At 33.3% G+C, this 23858-nt stretch overlaps 1 protein-coding gene across 11 annotated transcripts in view; it reads left to right on the forward strand.

Moving 5' to 3' along the window:
• Positions 1 to 23858, forward strand: part of Ctl2 (Choline transporter-like 2) — a 127953-nt gene that overhangs the window by 88751 nt on the left and 15344 nt on the right. For 10 of the 11 annotated variants that reach the window (XM_068382888.1, XM_068382894.1, XM_068382891.1 and 7 more), the window contains 4 exons: positions 12083 to 12248; positions 13696 to 13927; positions 15528 to 15702; positions 17607 to 17711. In XM_068382888.1, the coding sequence (XP_068238989.1) occupies positions 12083 to 12248; positions 13696 to 13927; positions 15528 to 15702; positions 17607 to 17711 (678 nt within the window). Of the gene's footprint in view, positions 1 to 5751; positions 5898 to 12082; positions 12249 to 13695; positions 13928 to 15527; positions 15703 to 17606; positions 17712 to 23858 lie in introns of all 11 variants that reach the window. The other variant, XM_068382889.1, reaches the window with a different exon arrangement.

The raw sequence follows: 23858 nt of genomic DNA on the forward strand, positions 1-23858 counted from the left end.
GATTTATTTTAATGTTGTTACTGTTTTAAAATATTTAATTTTGATTGTTAATTACTTCTCTTGTAATTTGTTTATTTCCTTATTTCCTTTCTTCACTGAGCTATTATCCCCGTTGGAGCCCTTATATAGCATCTTGTTTTCCAACTAGGGTTGTAGCTTAGCAAGTAATAATAATAATAGTAACTGTATCTGGCATACCTGATAGACAGCATTCCACTATGTTGGGATGAAACTGGCCGCAAGATTCTGATTGGTAGTCGTGTAAATTTAACTTTGTGCTGTTTAGAAGCATCAGTAGCAGGTGACTAATTACCGAGTTGCTTGAGGAACCAAACTGGTCAGATAGTGTTCTTCAATGTCCTAAAACCTTACCCCTCTTGGTGAGTAACTGGTGGTTCTAGCTTAACAAGGGTTGTGGTGGCCGATGTTGTAACGTCCTTGGCTGGTAAACGCCAGACCGGGGTTCGAGTCCCGCTCAAACTCGTTAGTTTCTTTAGTCGCTGCAACCTCACCATTCTTGTGAGCTAAGGATAGGGGATTTGGGGAGCCTATAGGTTTATATGCTGAGTTTATCAGCAGCCATTGTCTGGCCCTCATTGGTCCAGGCTTTGGTGCTGATCATATGTATACAGGGTCAGTCTCTAGGTCATTGTCCTACTTGATAGGGCAATGTCACTGTCCCTTACCTCTGCCATTCATGAGCGGTCATTAAACCTTTAAACTCTGCCCATGAACATAGAGTTGGAGTCTTGGCGAGTAAATGGCGGACCTTGTAGGAGGCAGGAAAGTTTAGCTGGTACTGGTATTTTATTGTAGTAAATTTCTATACATTAAAATGTAATTTCCATATTTTTGAATTCTTGTAAAGTATTGGCAACTGTATTAGTATTAAAGTACAGTATAAGTTTTTACAAACTTTGCTAAAGCTTTCTGTCGTAAGTTGCTGTTTGCAATGCTAATTTATTTGTTTTCATTTTGGGAGCTTCTCTAAATAGATTTGTTAGTATCTTCAATTTTGTCTTACATTATAGCTGTTGAATTTAAGGGCAGCTTTTGGAAATGAGTCATTGGTCTTTACTTTGACTAATTACTGATTTTCTATTTCACTTTCACGTTTGATAGTTAATGGAACAAATGCAAATTAAAAGCAGCAAAATATCATTGTAGCTGTGTTTTCAGTTGCTTGGATACATTTACTGTAATATTGCAATCATTATTGGAAATTCTAAACATTTGAATTTCTGTGAGACAATATATTTTCCAATTCACCAAGCTATGGGGACATTTGTTTATGTTTATTATTAGCTGTTTAGGATAGTCGGATAACTGTATAACAAAAGGATTCATGTTTGATAGAAATTTAAGCTTTTTCTAACCATACACATAATTATGTAGTAATTTTATTTTATCACTGTACTGTACAGTTTGCAATGCCACAAAATTTTCAGTAATTGTTCATTGAATTAAAACTTTAACTAACCTTTTCAACTTCATAAAATAAAAATGACATAGGAGTGATTTCTCCAAAGATTTTATAGACTTGTCTATCTTGAGCCAGTTTTATTTTCCCATGATCTGAATATTATTCCAATGTCTGGTCTTTAGTGACTGATTGTCATTGTAGACTCTTTGATAGGAAATGTCTATAAAATTCCCTGATTAAGATATAGACGGTATTTTCTGGCACAGTTCTTCAATTAGCTCGTTGTCCACTTTTTTCTAATTCTTATCATTCATTACATTTGATAAAATTCAAGGCAAATTATTCACTTTTTAAAAGAGTTTTACACACTAAAAAGTATATGTAATAAATTTTCTCTTTATTTATTGATAATGTTTTATTCTTTATTGATAATGTAAACAGTATTAGTTCGATATCGTAATTAAAAGAAACTGAGTAGGTTACCTTGTTGGCCTACACTTCAGTAATACGCATGTATGCAGCAAGTAAGTGTAGCGTTGCGAGAAAAATCTTTGAGTAGTTAAAATTAAGTAAAATTGAAGGCAGTATAAATTGGTCACGTTTTAAAAGCATCTTACAGGTGGTCCTCGGGTTACAATGGATATCCTATGCTATGGTGTCAGTGAATTTCAACTGAAGTTGAAACAGACCTAAATACAGCACTGAAGTCAGCCCCCTGTACTAGTGTAGCATGATAAGATCATAATGTAGGAGTGTCGTCTCCCTTCCTCAGGCTGGAGTAGAGTAGTGGAAAAGATGCTATCTACGTCATTAAATATGTCAATTCTATGTCATAAAATGTTATGACATAGAATTGCCATATTTAATAACATAGATAGCATCGTTTCCACTACTCTACTCCAGCCTGAGGAAGGGAGACGACACTCCTGAAACACCAAGAAATAAATAGGAACATACTGTAAATATATTTTTGAATCATAAATACTGAGAGAATATGCTAATGCAAAAAAACGTTGCAAGGGGAGATTGTCGTAACTCAAGGACCTACTGTATTAAGAACAAATAACTTTGAGGAATTCTTGATACAGCTTTTGTTTACGTCCACATTCTCTAGAGTTGTGTCAGTCAGCTGACTGAAAACTTGAAAAAATCAATAATATTATAGATTACTAATTTAATTAGTGTCTACAGGCAGGAATTCTTGTTACATTCATAGCTTAGTTTGCTAGTGATAGAAGGATTAGCTGACTGTAAACTTGTAAAAAATGAATTTGAAATTATTGATTGGTAAAATGTGGAAAGAATTAATAGATAGGTTATAGAATACTAATTCCATTGTTATCTAAATGTAGGAATTCTAGTTACATTCATAGCCTATAGTCTATTTTTTATAGCGGTGCATATTTGCACTTGACTCACAGGGGTGCCCTTTTAGCTCGGAAAGGTTCCTGATACCTGATTGGTCGGAAGTATTTTTGTCCAAACACCTTCATTGTTCTCGAATGATTACCAAGTAATGTGAATCGAAACTTATTTATTAACCTATATTTCTCCATCATATATATGTTTTGTCAATAAACAATGTGAAAGAATAAATATGTTATAAAGAATCGTCTTGGTAAGTCTAAATTTAATAACACAATCCGCCGAAGTCAACGACAGCAGCTTGTTTTCGGATGCACGCTTTGTAATTTTGTAATTTTTCACATATTTTAACACAAATTGGATTAGATTACACTCAGCATAAGTTAAACATGTTATTATAAACTTTCTTTGAATACCAGAACTTACCAAAAATATGGAATTAATAAAACCCGATATTTGTGAAAACTTATGGGGAGGTAAAAGAACAGCCTGTAGCGGCCTGGCGGGAAAACGATCCCTTCTGACTCGTAGACGCAGTTTTTTTTTTTCTTTCGTAATATAGTTCGGCCTATTCCTTTCAGTTTAAATAGTCTTACATTGTTTCTCTTCGTATTATTTTGCTTAGTATTTTCCCACATTCCTGTTCCTCACCGAATATCTATCTATTTTCCCCGATATCCCTTCTTTCATATATGGGATATCCGAACTACGATTCCTTATTTCTTATCCTCTGTCGAAAGTGATGGCTTGAAGGGAAGCGCGTGCTAGTCTCATTAAAATAGTGTAGAGGCGGGAATAAAAAAATACTATTCTTAATATCAGGTTTACAGAATAGGTTATACTTGCTACACAGCATAACATTTATGTTGTTATTATTATTTACATACTTACTGATGTAAGGTGCAAAACATAAGGAATCGTAGTGCGGATATCACATAGGCCTATATGAAAGAAGGGATATCGGGGAAAATAGATAGATATTCGGTGAGGAACAGGAATGTGGGAAAATACTAAGCAAAATAATACGAAGAGAAACAATGTAAGACTATTCAAACTGAAAGGAATAGGCCGAACTATATTACGAAAGAAAAAAAAAAACTGCGTCTACGAGTCAGAAGGGATCGTTTTCCCGCCAGGCCGCTACAGGCTGTTTTTTTACCTCCCCATAAGTTTTCACAAATATCGGGTTTTATTAATTCCATATTTTTGGTAAGTTCTGGTATTCAAAGAAAGTTTATAATAACATGTTTAACTTATGCTGAGTGTAATCTAATCCAATTTGTGTTAAAATATGTGAAAAATTACAAAATTACAAAGCGTGCATCCGAAAACAAGCTGCTGTCGTTGACTTCGGCGGATTGTGTTATTAAATTTAGACTTACCAAGACGATTCTTTATAACATATTTATTCTTTCACATTGTTTATTGACAAAACATATATATGATGGAGAAATATAGGTTAATAAATAAGTTTCGATTCACATTACTTGGTAATCATTCGAGAACAATGAAGGTGTTCGGACAAAAATACTTCCGACCAATCAGGTATCAGGAACCTTTCCGAGCTAAAAGGGCACCCCTGTGAGTCAAGTGCAAATATGCACCGCTATAAAAAATAGACTATAGTTAGCTAGTAGCAGGATCAGCTGATGGAAAGTAGGAAATGGTTGAGAGTTGCTGTTGGTTTGGAAGTTGTCAAAACCCTAAGAAAGTTGGACAAGCAAACTTTTCTGCTTCTAAATGAGCTCTCAGATTGCATCTGGTTTGTTTAGTGATGGTTTTCTGTATACAGCATTGATTTCTAAATCTACTGTGGTACTCTATATAATGAAAACTAAAAGTTTATTTATATGCTGTTAGACACATTACCATTTATGTAATATATATTGGGATTGTATTTAATTTCAAATACAATAAAGTTATTGCGTATTCATATACTGTACATGACATTGGACAGGAGCTTCCCATGAGAAATGTGGTTTGTTCTTACACGAGAATAAACCCTACCCACTTTACTATAGATATATGATATCAACATAGCTGGAATCTAGCCATAAGCTTTAATGTGAGGTGTCAACGACCCTCCGCTTGTCGGTGGGGTTAGCGGAGAATAGACTGACCACCCCACTTAAACACTTGCCCAGTGGATTACATCCCTTTACTTTGAAAGTTCACAAAGTGTCAAGGTGCCTCTCTCATGCACTAACAATCTCAAGGGTTATACCAGGGTCAAGTTTCTCAGCCAGTTGGGATAGGACTTCCATCCACCTAAGGGCGAGTCTCCATAGTAAAGACCGAATGGTTTGTATAAGTATATTGTATTTTCCTAATTATACAAACCGTGAGATTTTTACTCATACATTTCCCATCATAACCTGTCCCCCAAGAAGTCCTGCCAACAATGAAAAATAATGGTATCCACTGGGTAAGAGTGTGAGTGTCATGGCCGGTATATACCCACTACTCTCCCCTAATAGTCCATTTCTTTTAGCGAGGCATATTTGCACCGACTCGCAGCGGTGCCCTTTTAGCTCGGAAAAGTTTCCTGATAGCTGGTTGGTTGGACAAGATAATTCTAACCAATCAGCGATCAGGAAACTTTTCCGAGCTTAAAGGGCACCGCTGCGAGTCGGTGCAAATCTTCCTCACTAAAAGAAATGTACTATAGTGTAGGATTATAGACACCTTGTGTATAAGTTTGTCTAGGTTCCAGCTACACCGAAAACATGACCACAGTAGAGAGTGAAGGGTTTGAATTAGTGTAGGAACAAACCACAATTCCCATGGGAAGCTCCTGCCCAATGTCCCATTCTGTACATTATATGAATAAACAATCACCTTACTGTATTTGAAGTTGTATACATTTTTAATTAAAGTATTTTAAGTCAAAAAAATATTTTATGTACTGGATATGCTGCATGGCTGGTACTGAGAAGATTTCTAAAGAGTGATTTTTATTGTAGTGGCAGGACGTTGCATTCCTAAAGTCCCTGGTGGAAATATTACAATGGATGGAGCAACAATTCTGAATGTTGCTAATGAAACTGTAACAGGGAAGGTACTTGCAGATGCTTCAAAATACCTTGCAAAATTCTATCAGGCCTCAGAGGTAATTAAGAAATGTTTGGTGGCTGCAGTGACTTGACTGATTGTTTTGGTGGTTGTGTGTCATAACTTGGATATTTTTATTACCTAAAAAATTATTTTTTTCAATGTTTATGTTATATGAATTCCACTTGGAGTGGTGACAATTTTCAAGACGAATGCTTTTCCTTAAACCTTCTTTCAGTTTCAAATGTATACATGTATATACACATGATATATATATATATATATATATATATATATATATATATATATATATATATATATATATATATATATATATATATATATATATATATATATATATATATATATATATATATATATATATATATATATATATATATATATATATATATATATATATATATATATATATATATATATATATATATATATATATATATATATATATATATATATATATATATAATATATATATATATATATATATATATATATATATATATATATATATATATATATATATATATATATATATATATATATATATATATATATATATATATATATATATATATATATATATATATATATATATATATATATATATATATATATATATATATATATATATATATATATATATATATATATATATATATATATATATATATATATATATATATATATATATATATATATATATATATATATATATATATATATATATATATATATATATATATATATATATATATATATATATATATATATATATATATATATATATATATATATATATATATATATATATATATATATATATATATATATATATATATATATATATATATATATATATATATATATATATATATATATATATATATATATATATATATATATATATATATATATATATATATATATATATATATATATATATATATATATATATATATATATATATATATATATATATATATATATATATATATATATATATATATATATATATATATATATATATATATATATATATATATATATATATATATATATATATATATATATATATATATATATATATATATATATATATATATATATATATATATATATATATATATATATATATATATATATATATATATATATATATATATATATATATATATATATATATATATATATATATATATATATATATATATATATATATATATATATATATATATATATATATATATATATATATATATATATATATATATATATATATATATATATATATATATATATATATATATATATATATATATATATATATATATATATATATATATATATATATATATATATATATATATATATATATATATATATATATATATATATATATATATATATATATATATATATATATATATAATATATATATATATATATATATATATATATATATATATATATATATATATATATATATATATATATATATATATATATATATATATATATATATATATATATATATATATACTTGTGTGTATATATAAAGCACTTTTCCTTTAATTTTTTTGTAAATTTCTATTTTCAGAGCTTTGTGTTCATTCCCACATGTGGATATGCCACCCAAATGCATTTTTGTGTTTAATTTACTCTTCTATTTAAAATTTGTTCTTATTTATGTATCATATTAAGATAGTATTATTTGTATTCTAATACTGTATTGTTCTTGTAGATTTGCATCCAAGCATGAAAAATGTTTCTTAGTGAATATTTTGGTGCTTGGCTTACTTTCATTTTTGCTTGTTGGGAAACTTATTCGCTCTCTGTCATTAACATTTTTTCGTATGCTTTGCACAGTAATTTATGCACCTCATACATTTGCTTACTCTATGTGTAGTTAGAGCAGTTTAATTACTGTTGTGCTTTAGTGGAAATGTATTTTCAAGACAAAACTTTCACAATTGAAAAGTGAAAAAAGATGAGGTAAATATCACATTTTGAAGGCTTAATTTTGTCAATGACTGTTTGAAAGGTTTTTTGAACATACAGTAATGTATAAATGTTCAAGGGTCATCAGAGGGTAAAAATATGTAAATGTATTCAGAACATCTTTTCCATTGTTACCGTATTTATTAATTTATATAATTTGTAAGGATTCCATTACTTGCATATCAAGCCTTGAATTTTCAGCTAAATGGTACAAAAGTTTAATTTTATCATCAAAGTTTTAGATTTAAAAGCCAGACTAGTTTAAAGAAAGTAAAATTTTATCATCAAAGCTTTAGATTTAAAAGCCAGACGAGTTAAGAAAATAGGAAATGAAAATTGTGAGGATTGGAACCCATATAATATTGCAACAATTCAAAGTAGGACCTACATTATGGATCTTTTTTTTAATAATCTTTATTAGAGGTATTAATTAATATGACTTCATTAAGAGCTTACGAAGTATGACAGAAGTTTAATCAAGGGATGAAACATCTTCCATATAAAATTTGTAATACTATATCCAAGTCCACACCTATGTATAATGTTCAAAAATCATTCCGACACCCAAACCGATCATTTGAATGTCTATCAAATGCGGTTCATGGCAGTGATTTACAGTATTTTAGTTCTGAGGAAGAATTTATTGTCATAGTAGATTGCTGATTTCACCTGGAAAAAAAGTTCACATCATAATTGAGACAAATGTTACAGTGTTTAATTGATCTGATAAGTTTAACAGGAACATTCAGAAAGTGTAGTGGTTATAAAGATTAATTAACCATCTCATAACCGAATTCATTAAGTTACTGTACAACTATTTGCATACCCTCTACAATAGGCTTAAATTATTTGATTCAGATTTTTATGTTTCCAATTAGGCTTTTTATCTTATTTGACATGAGCTCAGTAAATGCATACAGTAGCGCTCTAAATTCCTTAGTGTCTGCACCATAATGTTATTTTCTCAATTTTTAGTCCAGTTTAGTTATGGCATATACTTTTGAAAGGTCATAAAAATACATGTGTTTTTAAATTTTGTCAAAAAATTTTCGAGTTATGGAATCCTTAATTTGTTCCTACTCGAATACAAACCTGATTCCTTAAATAGGAGGTCGATTCAACCTCGGCTGAAACTTGGCAGTTTAAACTTATATTGAGGTGTCAGCAGTAGCCAGTAATTACTGGACGTTGGCGGGGAATCCCTCCTTCCCTCTGGCCGGTACACTGAACAGTCACTGTAGACGACTGGGTAATACTGGCAGGCACAGTCCCAAGTTAATCATCACCAGGGGAGAGTTACTATCTTGTTTTGTCGTGATTTGAAATATGTGAGAAATCCAAAGTCCAGGCTTTCTTCCAAATAAAGAATGAAATACTTGAGCATGGACATAGATATGGTAATGAGAAGTTAATCCATTCCAAGACATATTAACCCAGTTCAGGAAAGTAGCTCATCCTTTTCTTCATCAGGCACACTTGACACCATTAAAAGAATTGTTCCTCACTGTCATCTCCATCTAAGATCGCTGCAGTGCTTTCTAAAATGACACTGGATGCAAACCACAGATTCTCCTCTGATCCTGGTACTGATTGATCACAGTACTGTACTTAACTTGACCTAACTTGGTGGATAGATGAGGAGAATCTGTTTCAGGAGTCTCACTTAGTGTCCCCCTCCATATTTCCTTTTTACAGATGCATCAATGAGAAGGTGGGGGGGGGACCCATCTCGTGGACCATCTGTCATCAGGACAGTGATCAGATAAAGTAAAATCTCTTAAACCAGTGTTCTTGGAATTGAAGGTACCTCACCTAGCACTTCTCTTCTAGTCTCTTTTAGTTGGTCACTTGCTTGCATTTATGAATGACAATGCAACCATAGTAGCATACAGTATATCAACAAGGAAAGCTGTTAAATAGCTGTGTTAGTGTGCGAATAGGCAATTCACCATGCTATAGTCCTCCAAGCCCAGTTCATTCCTGGCAAGAGGAATGTCATACCAGACAAATTGAGTCACAAGTGTGAGAGAGATAGGTCCGAATGGTGTTTAAATCCCCAAGCAGAAATAAAGCTCCTGACTTTGTAGGGTTTCCCAACAATAGTCATGTTTGCAACAAACCTCAACAGAAAGAAAGCTACCAGTATACTGCTCACCAGTGCCAGACCTAGCAGCGATACTCGAGGACAGATTTCAGAATCCATGGGATGGCCGTAACATCCATGTTTTTCTGCCCTTTTGACTTTGAAGGATTATAAACAAGGTGTTTTCATCCCAAAACCTAAAGTTGACTCTAGTATCTCCAAAATGCCCTCAAACAAAATAGTAACCAGACCACCTGCTTATATTAGAGGAAATTCTGAGAGAGCTGCTCCCATGGCAGAGTTTCCACAACTCTGAGAAATCCTTATCACTTCAAGGGTGGAAGTTATCCAGCACCTCTTACGAGAGAGGCTTTATGCACAAGACAGCAAGACATCTTCCTCTAACATATATCAGGCAAAGTGGGCAATTTTCTTTGGTTGATGCCATCAAAGGAATAATTCTCCTCGAAGCTCTTTTCCACTAGTTGCAGACTTTTTAGCTTAGTTATGAAAGGAAAGACGTGCCTCTGTCTTAATGGTGAAAATTTATCGTTCTGCCTTGATCCATTTACTGAGACTGAGAGGAGTGGATATTTCCTCCAAGGGAGAATTATCTGTATTTATTAGGAGCAGGGAGCAGACCTATCTTCCCAGCAAAATTGGATCTTTAGCTCAGGGTGTAACTAGGTGTTGCTGTCTTTGAAGAGAGCTCCTTATGAACTGTTGAGATGAGCCTCAGATAGGGACCTTACCCTGAAAATGTTTTTTTTTTTTGCTTGCCTTGGCTTGGACGAAGTGGGTGGGTGAACTACACACTCGTGTATTCGTTCTCTTATTTTGAGCATTGGAGGCAGGTCTTTTTTATATTTTGTTCCTAATTTTGTAGAGAGATCTCAAAATCTGTGTATCTTTTATTCCAGGTTTTCAACCATTACAGTTTCATCACTTAAGGAGCCATATATTAAAATTTGTTTAAAAATTCTTAATTTCTACATATGCAATCACAGGTCTTTAGACTTGTTTTCATTTGCACCTGTGATTGCTGCTCAGCAAGTGGTGTAGTGACTCTAATCCATTACATGATCAAAACTATCACATCTAAGATAGTGGTTACAACTTCAACTCTAAAGCAAGAGTGAGAATGCCATGTCTGGCCCTTTTCTTCTTTTTCTTCCCCTTTGGGTATAGTTGTTGGAATCCTATATAGCAGAATGGACAGAGATGCAGGTAAGCCTCACATTTAGCTAGCAGCTTTCTTTTTCTGTGAAATAGATTTCATTCCACCATCCTCATAACAAAGGGGAAGATTGATTGATTGATTTAAGGTTTTCAGACAAAGTGGAAGATGGATATTTACAGGCAAACCCATCAAAGATACTTTCTTTTGCAACAGTCCTGGTCCGAGGACCTGACCTTTCCCTCGACCCAGGTTCACCAGGTGTCTAGGATGTTATTGCCTGCACCTTATCAGGTTTGTGATCGGCTATCCCGGGATTTTAGCCTGCCAGTTTGGAAATAGGCTACTTCATCCAACATGAGGATGAAGAATTGTATTTGAGTTAAAATGAATCAGAAATTTTAAAAGTAATTTTTATTTTTTCTAACTCAATTTCATGTTTTCATCTCCCCTGAAAGTCACAGATGTAATTAAAGTGAATGTTCCTTGTACTGGCAAGGGACATGGCATGCCCATCAGCTGCCAGTAATTATCGGCTACTGCAGACACCTCGTTGTAAGTTTTAACTGTCAAGTTCCAGCTGCACTTGAATCGATTTCCTGTTTTGGGGCTCAGGTTTGTATAATTTGAAAAAAATAAAACTTAATTTTAAAATCTGTGATATTTTCATCAGATGTGATTGTAGGGTCGCAGTTAATGATTTTTTTACGAAACAAAATCAAGTCTTTACTATGTTGATATGCTTTGCTATATTGTTTTTCTATTTAGAATGTTTCAAATTTGTTACGTATTCTAAAGCATCAGACATATTTGACTCTCATTAAGGAAAAACTAAGGTATGTAAATAATTGTTCTTGAAATATCACCTTTGAAAATATTGTCTTTATATGGATTTGGTAATATTTTTATTTCATATGTTGAACTGTTTTAGGGGACTCGTTACTAACTCACTATTTTGAAACAGGTAGCGGAGGGAGTTTTCCAAGATATTAAAACTACATGGTGGATCATCTTGGCAGGATTTGTTGTGGCAATGGTAGTGTCCTTCTTATGGATATTCCTACTAAGGTTCATATCAGCAGTTATGATTTGGTTCTCTCTGGTGGCATTTGTTGGGCTTTCTGGCTTTGGTGAGTTACCACTTCATTTATTGATTTGTGATTCAATTCCCTTGATATTTACATATATATTCATTCCTTCAGAACTTGCTATTCACATGACACATATGTAGTAAGAATCACCAATCTGTCACTGTTTTTGTACAATCACAAAGAAATGAAAAGAGAGAAACTAAGATAAAGTTAGAGATAATAGGGTATGATGGTTCTTAACCCTTTTACCCCCAAAGGACGTACTGGTACGTTTCGCAAAACTCATCCTTTACCCCCATGGACGTACCGGTACGTCCTTGCAAAAAACTGCTATTTAAATTTTTTTTGCATATTTTTGATAATTTTTTTTGAAAAACTTCAGGCATTTTCCAAGAGAATGAGACCAACCTGACCTCTCTATGACGAAAATTAAGGCTGTTAGAGCAATTTTGAACAAATTTACTGCAAAATGTTCTTGAAAAAAAATAACCCTTGGGGGTTAAGTGTTGGAAATTTCCAAATAGCCTAGGGGTAAAAGGGTTAAGCTACATCCCAACCTAATTCTCTGTAACCCTGCCTAAGCTACATACCTTCTTGGCCATAGAAGATCTTCTCATGTTAACACCAGTCTCTCTTAACCTTTGCTAAATTGTATGGCAGGAGTACTTGAGTTAATCCATTATGACTTGACCTAATCTTGGGTGCAGATCATACCTGTGGTACATTTAGTGTCAATGTAGCAGATGCATTTTTTATCTCCTTGGCTGCTGGCTGTTGTCATCTCATATTGAGGCAGGAGACCTTTTGGACCATTATGATTGATTGTAATTTATGATAACCTGATCAATATCTCGAGAACAGTTTGTGAAACTAAATATATTTTTCAAACATGTGATTTGAAATTTTTTTTATTTTATAATGAAAAGAAATTGTAGAGCAAGTTAGGCAATTTTCAATTAAAACCCCTGATTTAATATAATTATATGTAGAGTAGGTTTGTGTATGAATAGGCACTTATTGGTCACAAATACAGTACTGTTTGGTCAAATAGTCACTTCAATTTCTTTATAAAGTTAAATGGAGGAGCAACTCACTCACATTGTTCAGTCTGTATTGTTGATTAATTTAGAATATATTTTGATATTACTGAATGCATTCACCAAATTTCTCTTTGGCCTTAGTAATATACAATACTTAATTTTAATCTAATCTAGTTTTTTCCCTTGATTGGGTTGAATTTGCTTCATCTAGAAAAGAATATTATTTTATTTTTCCATACTACTGTATTGGACCGAGTTGGAAAGTTCACATTCTCTACTGTACAGTACTTTATAAATCTTGTATAAGCCTTAACTTTGTTTTTAATGATTATTTGACAGTTTTAGAGAGTCTTTCATGAGAATTCTGCTGTAGATTAATTCGCAGAATTCATTGAATATTGTTGATTCTTTTTTTAACTTTTAAAAACCAAAATCTTATTTCGCAGGTTGTTATTACACCATGAACAAGTATCTAACTTTGCGAAAGGATGGAGCTGTAAACATGACCATGCCTGAATTTGAATTCACCACCGAGTTTAGCAAGTACGGAGAACTAGAAACAACGTGGCTCGTTTTGTTCATCATCACATTGACGGTCTTCTTGGTGTGTTTCTTTGTTCTCATATTTTTGCGGAAGAGGATCAACATAGCTATTGCCCTCATTGGACAGGCTAGCAAGTAAGAGCCCTTACTGTACTCTACTTTCGTTTTAGTTTCTAGTACTGTATACCCAATCTATTGACTAAATATAACTCTAAACCCAATCTATTGACTAAATATAACTCTAAAGCTGTACTCCTTTAAGTTGATAGGTTTAGCTAGCCCTTCATGTTCTCAGCGACCATGATCCTGTTGAAATTTATCACTATCAGACTGGAATTTGCCACTATTTTGGCATCCTATCAAGAAATTCAAGGTGGTTGGCAAGTCCTGTGCTGATTAGATCAGGCTGACATAATTCTTTTTATAGTTTATTTATAACATACTGTATCTGTTTTGATGCTGTTACTGTTTTTAAAATATTTTATTGTTAATTTTTTCTCCGTTCATTTATTTCCTTATTTCCTTTCCTCACTGGGCAATTTTTCCCTATTGGAGCCCTTGGGCTTATAGCATCTTGCTTTCCTAACATAGGTTGTAGCTTAGCTAATAATAATAATAATAATAATAACTAAAATATTTAGTCTGAAATTTCTGAAAATAAATATCTGTACCTCTGTAGGCAATTTACTCTGGAATAGAATAGCAATAAGCTAATGGGTAGTCTAAATGAGTAACTTGGTGTTGAAGGCTTTTCATAATTCTTTCAAAATCCAGCTAAAACTGTTCCGATTCATGGTGAAGTAATACTTTATAATATGTAGATACAAGCCCACCATCAATAATCTGGCACCTTATTTAATCCTGGAGTAATATGGGAACCAATCAAAATTAGCTAATTAAAGAATATTTAAGACTGTGAGATTGCTATTACCTTACAGATGCATTTAGCTATTTCTTCACTGTCCTGAAATTAACCGAAAATAAAGTCCTAAATCCCCTACCCTGTTCACACCCATACAACATCACTCGTCAATTGGAAATAGAAATTAAGACTAGATACTGTACATGAGCTCCTTTTGAGTTCATTCAGAACTCGACTCTGTGCATTTATACATATACAGTACTGTGTACAGTCTTGATGTGATATGTGGCAGATGTAAAGTTTTAAGATGAAATTATTAGTAAGCTAAAACAGCATAATTTAAGAATAAAGCAATTTAGCCCCGTCACTACAATGACGTCTGCTTGACGTCAAAACATGTCCGGTACTATACACTTTTACGTAATGGATACTGTACGTCTTTTAAAAGTATAAACCATATAAAAGTTGAAATCGCTTGTATATCTTACAAACGAGTACAGCACATAGTCGTATATCACACCTAGGAAATTTCCCTAAAATAGCTCTTTCCCTCACCGATATTAGCTCCTCCTCCTCCTTTCTTCAGCCAACCAATGAAAACTTTGGGATTCTAGCCTCTTTTGGTTGAGTAGCTTATACATGGCAAAAACATGAGTTATTTGTGTTTAGTAAATAAATCATATCTATGGAAATTAGTTATTTTCTTTAAAAAATGGGCCAAGTTAACATGCTTGTATCACTTTAATAGTCCATCCATTAATATTTCAATCTTTAAATTCACAACTTACTCTTTCTGAAGGTGTGAAAATAGTTTGTTTTTTTATTTCCTGTGTACAGTATTACATATTTCAAAAAATAATCTTTTAATTACAGGGCTGTTGGTGACATAATGTCAACTTTATTCTTCCCCATCATACCATACATAATGCAGCTAATAGTTTTGGGATTCTTTTGTGTTGTGGCCTTGTACCTTTCATCTGCTGGAAAAGCTCAATACAGAATCATGTGTCCTAGCAAAGGATGTAATTGTGAAGCGTTTGGTATAAAGGTAAGTAACAGCCTGCTGTAGGTTCAAGTAATTTAAGCTATCTCTGTCTCCAAAATCTAGTACCAAAGAATGATGTATTGGATACAGTATTAAAGCTGTTTTGTAAATGTGTTTAAAATATTTTCTGTGCCACCTTAAATGGTTATTGTTGTAACCAGTAGGTAGTAGGTTGGCCAGGGCACAAGCCGCCCGTTGAGATACTACCACTAGAGAGTTGTGGGGTCCTTTGACTGGCCAGACAGTACTACATTGGATCTTTCTCTCTGGTTACGGTTCTTTCCCTTTGCCTACACAGACACCGAATAGTCTGGTCTATTCTTTACAGATTCTCTTCTGTCCTCATACACCTGACAACACTGAGATTACCAAACAATTCTTCTTCTCCCAAGGGGTTTAACTACTGCTCTTTAATTGTTCAGTGGATACTTTCCTCTTGGTAAGGGTAGAAGAGAGACTTAAGCTATGGTAAGCAGCTCTTCTAGGAGAAGGACACTCCAAAATCAAACCATTGTTCTCTAGTCTTGGGTAGTGCCATAGCCTCTGTACCATTGTCTTCCACTATCTTGGGTTAGAGTTCTCTTGCTTGAGGGTACACTCGGGCACACTGATCTATCTAGTTTCTCCTCTTCTTGTTTTGTTAAAGTTTTTGTAGTTTATATAGGAAATATTTATTACAATGTTTTAACTGTTCTAAAATATTTTATTTTTCCTTGTTTCCTTTCCTCACTGGGCTATTTTCCCTGTTGGGGCCCCCTGGGCTTATAGCATCCTGCTTTTCCAACTAGGGTTGTAGCTTAGCATTTAATAATAATAATAATAATAATAATAATAATAATAATAATAATAATAATAATAATACTGTATATCTTTTAGTTTGCTAGATACAATGAAAGTTCATTTAGTATGAGTCCTGGAATTATTTTATTCTTGTCACAGTCAAATTTGTTGTGTTAAATGTTTCCACATTTGGTACAAGATGTATTTGGATATTCCTAAAAGTTTTAAATAAGCTTTACTGGGGGATTCCTTTGACATCTTCAACAACCCTTATTTGTATATATAAAATTTTTTTCTGGTCCCCATGCCTGTTGAGTTAGTGCTTGTTTCTCAAAGTGCCAAAGCTCTTTCTCAGCTCAGTTGCGAAAGTGTTTTACTGGCCAGTGTCATATATAAGATCTTTTACTTGGAAACTGTAAGAAAGCCATTCTGGCAAAGTTGTCTTTTTTATACTTAGAAGCGGAGGAAAGATATAATACTTTGGTAAAGTGCCATGCTTTAAAGATTTTTATGTATTCATATTTCTTCCTTGTTGTTTATGTTTAATTTTCTTATTTCTCTATCTATATGATTTGTTTTAAATATTTTCATTCAATTATGTGCAAGATTGCAGAGCAAGTGTTTGGTCTGCACCCTCTTTATGAACAATAGTAGAATTAAGAATAACTGTCAGTATTTATTATAGAATTTTCTGTATAACATTAGAGCCTGGAGTGTATCAGGTATAAATTGAATCTAGTAAAATGTCATGCATTTCAAATCAAATTAACTACATTTTTCAATTATAACAACTATTCCCAGTTACAGTACCTACATATTTGCTCCAGCGCAACATACAAACCTCCCGCTTTTTAATGTGGATATTTTTTTGACAAAGCTGAAAATAGCCGATAAGCTTTTTCTTGCAGAGTATAATTACCCACCGCTAGTTAGCGAGGGGTCCCACCAGCACTAGCGACCAACTGTCACTTTTATAATTGCGGCAGGACTTCTCAGCAGTTGGTGCAGGTGGGTACAGTATGTGTAAAGAGCTCCAGGGTTGTATTGCTAGGAAAAATACAAATTATTTCCAAATTTGTCATATTTAAAAAGAAACCTGTTTTTTAAGATTTTTTTTATTTTCACAGGAAAATGATACGTGTGACTATAGGACCTTCAGTAACACATCCTGCCCAGAAGCCTCTTGCCAGTTCTTTGACTATTATGTAAACCCAAATATCCCCAGATTACACGTAAGTACCCTTTTTATCTTTGTATGTAAGGATTCTAGTACTATAGGCATTAAGGATAACTGAGAGAGAGAGAGAGAGAGAGAGAGAGAGAGACGATGAAATCTGAGTACAGTGATACCTCGGTACTCGACCATAATCCGTTCGAGATCCGTGTTCGACCTCCGATTTGTTCGAGTACCGAATTTTTTTTCCCCATAAGAAATAATGGTATATATTCTATTCCGTTCCCAAGCACTCGAACAGGCCCAAAATATTAATAAAACGTGTACCTAAACAACAATAATTATCTAAATGTGTATGAAATTGGTCAGAAAATCCTATAAAACAATTTTAAACCATTTACTGTACTAAAATAAAACAATTTTAAACCATTTTCTGTACTGTAGTGAACATACCTTTGAGCAGCGGTTCGATGGCATACAGGGATGGATGTGGAGAGGATGGAAGGGGGAGGTTACCACTTTCACTGGTACTCGGACTTTTCTTCACTAATTCTTCATAGATATGCAACGCTTTTTCACAAATGAACGCTTCACTAACACTTTCCCCGGCCAACTGTTTTTCTTTAATAAATATTAAAAGCAACTTTTCCATCTCCTCAATCACTTGTGGCCTTTGCTTAGTTACCGCCGTAACTCCCGTTGCAACATTCGCCTTCTTAATCATTTCTTTATGCTTTAAAAACGTAGAAATGGTCGACTTCGCCATTCCGTATTCTACCGCTAAATCGGACACTCGTACACCATTCTCATATTTCGCTATAATTTCCTTCTTCAACTCGATCGTTGTTCGCACTGTTTTCCTCTTCTCCTTCCCCTTAACACTCATTACTTTCTTGGGACTCATTATGAAAGCTAAAAAAGCAATTAAAAGCACTGAAAATCACTAAATCACAACGAATGCTGATCGCGCGTTGTCTGAGTGACGCTCTCGAGAGAACTGATGCTTCCCGAACAAGCGAGAGTGGCCGAGATGGCGCGATCATCACAAAGCCCATGCGGTCGTCACGTGTTCGGCTGGTCGAGTACCGAATTTTTGGTCGAGCACCGCAGCAAAAATTTCTCGAAAATTTTGGTCGAACTCCGAATTGTTCGAGTATAGAGTCGTTCGACTACCGAGGTATCACTGTATGTATTTATCATAACTTGAAATTCTAATTTTCTTCATTTTGCGCTGAAGGGATTTTATCCAAAATTGATATAGGGCTATGTTCGCTACAACGTTAAAATGGAAGCTGCTGGAAGGGACAGTTTTCTTTTTTTTTTTTTTTCTGCTTTATTTGACCATGATATTAACTTTATTACTGTATACTCATGAATTATCACCTAGATGCCACTCTCTGTCGTTTTTATGTCTAATAGTTACATGGTTTCATAGGCAATTCTACCCTTTTCCTGTATACTGTATTGTGAAATATGACAAAATGTTGATGATAACAAATATTTGCAAACGGTTTATTTTTTACATATATGCCTAATATTTCTTAAGGTACAGTAGTATGAAATCTGTAAGATGTTAAAATGACAATTTATTATGTTTAATTGAACATAGAAATTACTCTACTTTTGTGATCACATGTTATTGTGAGAAGTACAAGAGGAAGGCCAAGATTTGGGTAGATTGATGGAGTGAAGAAAGCTCTAGAAATAGGAATGAATGGCGAGCGATTGTGACGCAATTCCGATAGTCTCTACTGCTTCCTCCGGTCGCCCTAGTGACCCCTGAGGTAGCGGCAGTAGGTGATTCGGCATATGAAGCTTCATTTGTGGTGGATAAAAGGGGAGGGTGGGCTGTGGCACCCTAGCAGTACCAAACTCAGCTGAATCCCTCATCAGACTGGGAGGAGCTAAGAGAAGAAAAGTCCCCTTTAGTTCTTTTTTTTTTTATGTTGGCTAACCCCCCCCCCCCCAATTGGGGGAAGTGCCTTGGTAGATGGATAGATAGTGATCACATAATACAAAACACCTTTCTACTTTGAGATTTTTATTTTTTTAGTAATCTAGGCAATAAATCTAAACACTAATATGAACATGAACACAAAGAGGTAATTAGCTAAAAGGAGAAATCTCTTTAGATTGATGAATCCTCATCCAAACTGTCTGATACTTGAATTTAGATCATCTGTGTGTTTGAAGAAACTTCAAGTAAAGCTCATTGTGGTATAATCTTTTAATTCTTATGTCATCTTTCTATCATGTAAGATGTTTTAAGCGGTACAGTATTGTACTGTACGTAGAGGGGCTTATTTTTTCAAGTGTCGTGATGGTTCTTAGTACAGTAGGGTCCCGAATTATGCGAGAATTTGGTCGATCAATGACCTCGTACAAATGGAAAATCGCATATTTCGAAACACCAAACTAACAGAAATAATTCCACTGGGGCCATGGCAACCAGCAACTTGCCTATTCAAACGTGTTTACTACCCATTTCCAATACTTTCTATGTACTATACTGCATTCTTTTCTATATAGAATTGTTCTTGTAAATAAATCAAATTTTTAATATGCTTTAAAGTTCTAATAACTTGAAAAAAGGTTAAAATCAAAACCAGGATGGGTGTAAACACCGTATATTTCCGTTGTTACACGACCCAAAATACAGACAAATTTTAATGTTTGTCATATCTATTGTATAAGACAACTGGTGAATAGTAAAACCATCACTCTATAGACTAGCTTTTGTTGTATCATTGAAAATCCAGAATTATCAAAATAAAGGCGATTTTATATCGTGCGTTTTCTAAACACGCCAAAAAGCACAATAAAAAACGACAACCAATCTTTTGTTTACGTTTATCTCTGATCATAACGAAGAAACAGACGCATTTACACATCTGTGTATAGGTTAGTTTTTGCATCAACAGCAATCTTACCAAGTATTGATTATATGTTGATTTTGCTATTACCAATGTTCTACTTAATTTTTCTAAGAACTTCCAAATAAATGGAATGAATGCCATTTATTTAATGTTTTTCTTTATGACACCGCCTGAAACGGAAACCTTCCATTCGTTTACTGTACGCTCCATCTTCGATCATAACTAACAAACGAAGGCATTAAACACGCTTGATCAAAGTGATAAATAATATTAAAAGCTTTTAGTAAATATGTTATTACAAATATTATTTAACATATCTATATAAATTCCTACATACGTAACAAAGCAGGAAAACTATTTTTTTCTTTTTGCGTTTAATCGACAATAACAGACTGCCGCTAATGACTGAATGATAATTTACGATAATTCTAAACTGTTACTAAAGATGATTGTCCATTCCGTATCCAAAATACTTTTCCTAACTATAATTATAAGTCAACTTGTACCCACTTCAATTATGAAACCATCTATAAAAAAAAAGTAAGAGAAGAAGCAAGTACTAGGCCGATTTTTAAAGTTATCGAACAATTAAGTTACCGATATAACGTTCGATGTGACAGAGATGGTGCGAGTTTGGAGAAAGTAAGGAAAATTTAATCATGATTGCTTTTAATATGATTAATACTTTGTGAAGCCACAAAGATTTCATTTGTTACACACACACACACACACACACACACACACACACAAACACACACACACACACACACAGAGAGAGAGAGAGAGAGAGAGAAAGTGTGTGTGTGTGTGTTTGTTTGTTTTAAAAGTACTTAACAAAAAAAAAGATAGATTAAAACACATTGGTGCTTATGTAATATTAACTAACTGTATAGATGGTTTGAATAAGTTAAGAAATGGTATAAACAATACTTTGTTGCTGTATTCTTACGCGCATATTGAGAGCGGCAGCTAGACATCAGCTGATCTGATCACAGCCAGAAGTAAAACAAAAAGAAGTCAGCAATACTCGATTTTTAAAACACACCCAAAATTCATAAACAAATGCACATGTTTTCTTAAACCGCAATTACCTATTTGAAGAGTAGAAATTTTCTAGAATAAAATGATGTATCCTAAAAAATTGTGGTTTGCTGACGAAATCGGATACCGTATTTTAAGCTATGATTGAAATAGATGTAAACACGGTATATTTTTTTTTGTTTCGTATTTCATTGACACTTTAAGAAAACCGATTTTGGTTTCTTCATCTATTAGTAAGTATTTTATAACGAGAGAGAGAGAGAGAGAGAGAGAGAGAGAATGGATCAGCTGTTGTAATCGAATGTCGTGTTTAGAGAGAGAGAGATAGAGAGAGAGAGAGAGATTTTTATAATTATTCTTTGTACTCAACAAAACCAATCTTTGCAAATCAAATGTAAACTTTAAAATATGACAAAATATTGCCGACTCGTTACCGAAGTTTAGGCTATTCACTGCCGATAAACGACTCCAGTCTACTCGTGAAAACTTTGAACGCCCGGAGGGAAAAATAAGGCTTTTATATACTGTACTAAAAGGAATAATGCTTTAATATACCATCATTAACACTACCATTAAAATTATCGAAAGGTTGGAGAAAGATAAAGATTGCTGAGAATGTAACCACAATTCTGTTTACATTTTGTCAGCTGGACTCGCACAGTTAACAGTTGATTTCATTGTTGATGTGGAATTTTATCCTTAAATAGGCTATTTATAATGAAATTATGTTAATAAGATGTAATGTTAATATTGTTTTGTAACATTTATTATAAATCACCGTATTTAGGGCTACCAATATACTTAAAAAGATAATAGATTTGATACTTTTTGTAGTGCTTGACTAGCAGACTTTGAACAGCTTCGCAGATACAGAAAATTTATTTTTGAAAAATACCTATCGCATAAAAGGGGAATCGTATAATTCGAACACGTATAATTCGGGACCCTACTGTATCTTACAGAAATAGAAATAGCATCAGTTTCTAATGACTGGTTAATTTCATTGGCATAAAGGAGATTGGATCATAAAAATTAAGAAAAGAGCATTACAGTACTGTTTACTCTACGGGAGGTTCAGGTCATGAACGAGATCCGTCCGTAAGACTTTCCTCATAAGTCAGATTTGTATACATAACATACCGTACTTGCATAATATACATACATACTGTGTTTGTATACTATACTTTTGAAAAAGAGCAAAAATAATCCCTTTTCATTCATAAATTACTGTACTCCATACATACAAATGCCCATAACTTATACAGTAGTGCATCTACACTTATACAGTACTACTGTAGTAGACAATAAGTAATGCATATCAGAGTTCCTTACCTTTATTCCTGTGCATGGCCTGCCACTTTGCTATTAGAAGTCTCTCTTACTCTACACCTTCCAGATATAATGCTCAACAAAATAAAGAGAGCCGGACAAAATTCCCAAACGATCATCGTAAACAAAGATGGCGAACTAATGTTGAAGTAATGTGTAATGTACTACTTTGCTATGTTAGTTGCCCTTTACATCGGCAAGTAGTTTGTCGTATTGACAAACCAAACATCGTAATTCAAAGTCAAGTTGTGAGGATTTTTTTTTAATACCTTTTGAGAGACCATTCGTAACGGGGAGTTGTCGTAACTCGAGACCGTCGTTACCCAAGGACCTCCTGTACTTGTAATGCATGAAGGATCTGGATATATTACTGGGTGGAATATATTGATTAGTAATATTTCATAGACATGGATATCACCCATTATTTTATGTGTTGTGTTGAAGAGATATAAGGGAAGGACGATCATGTGGTAGGGGTCCAGTTGCTTTTTACCACCTCTGTGACATATTGGAATATGAGGATGGTAAAAGAAAGAAACAACAGCTTGGATAGAGGGAAGAGATTTCCAAACTACTGCTAAATAGGAGTATCCTATTAGTAAGCTGAATGGAAATTCAGAGATCAAGACTTGTGCTTTAAGACACTGCAAAGATATTGATGCTAACAAGGGAAGTGTTGGACCGCAAACTATTGAAATTCATGGCTAGGAAGCATATGGAAGAATGTAAAGATAGAGCAATACATTCAGTTGTTTGAAATTAGGGGTAGAAGCTAGCCAAATATTAGATCTGGAAGCCTAACAGTGCAGAAGCCCAGAGGTTAATTGGAAAAGAGTATAGATTGAAGCCCAAACACGATGAAATTTTAAGCAGAATGTTCATAAGAAAGACTGGAGATACTATTATGTATCAGACATTTAATTCCATAAAAGCAAATCTGCCATGAAAATTTGGATGAT

Source organism: Palaemon carinicauda, chromosome 11 (assembly GCF_036898095.1).
Source record: "Palaemon carinicauda isolate YSFRI2023 chromosome 11, ASM3689809v2, whole genome shotgun sequence".
NCBI lineage: Eukaryota > Metazoa > Arthropoda > Malacostraca > Decapoda > Palaemonidae > Palaemon > Palaemon carinicauda.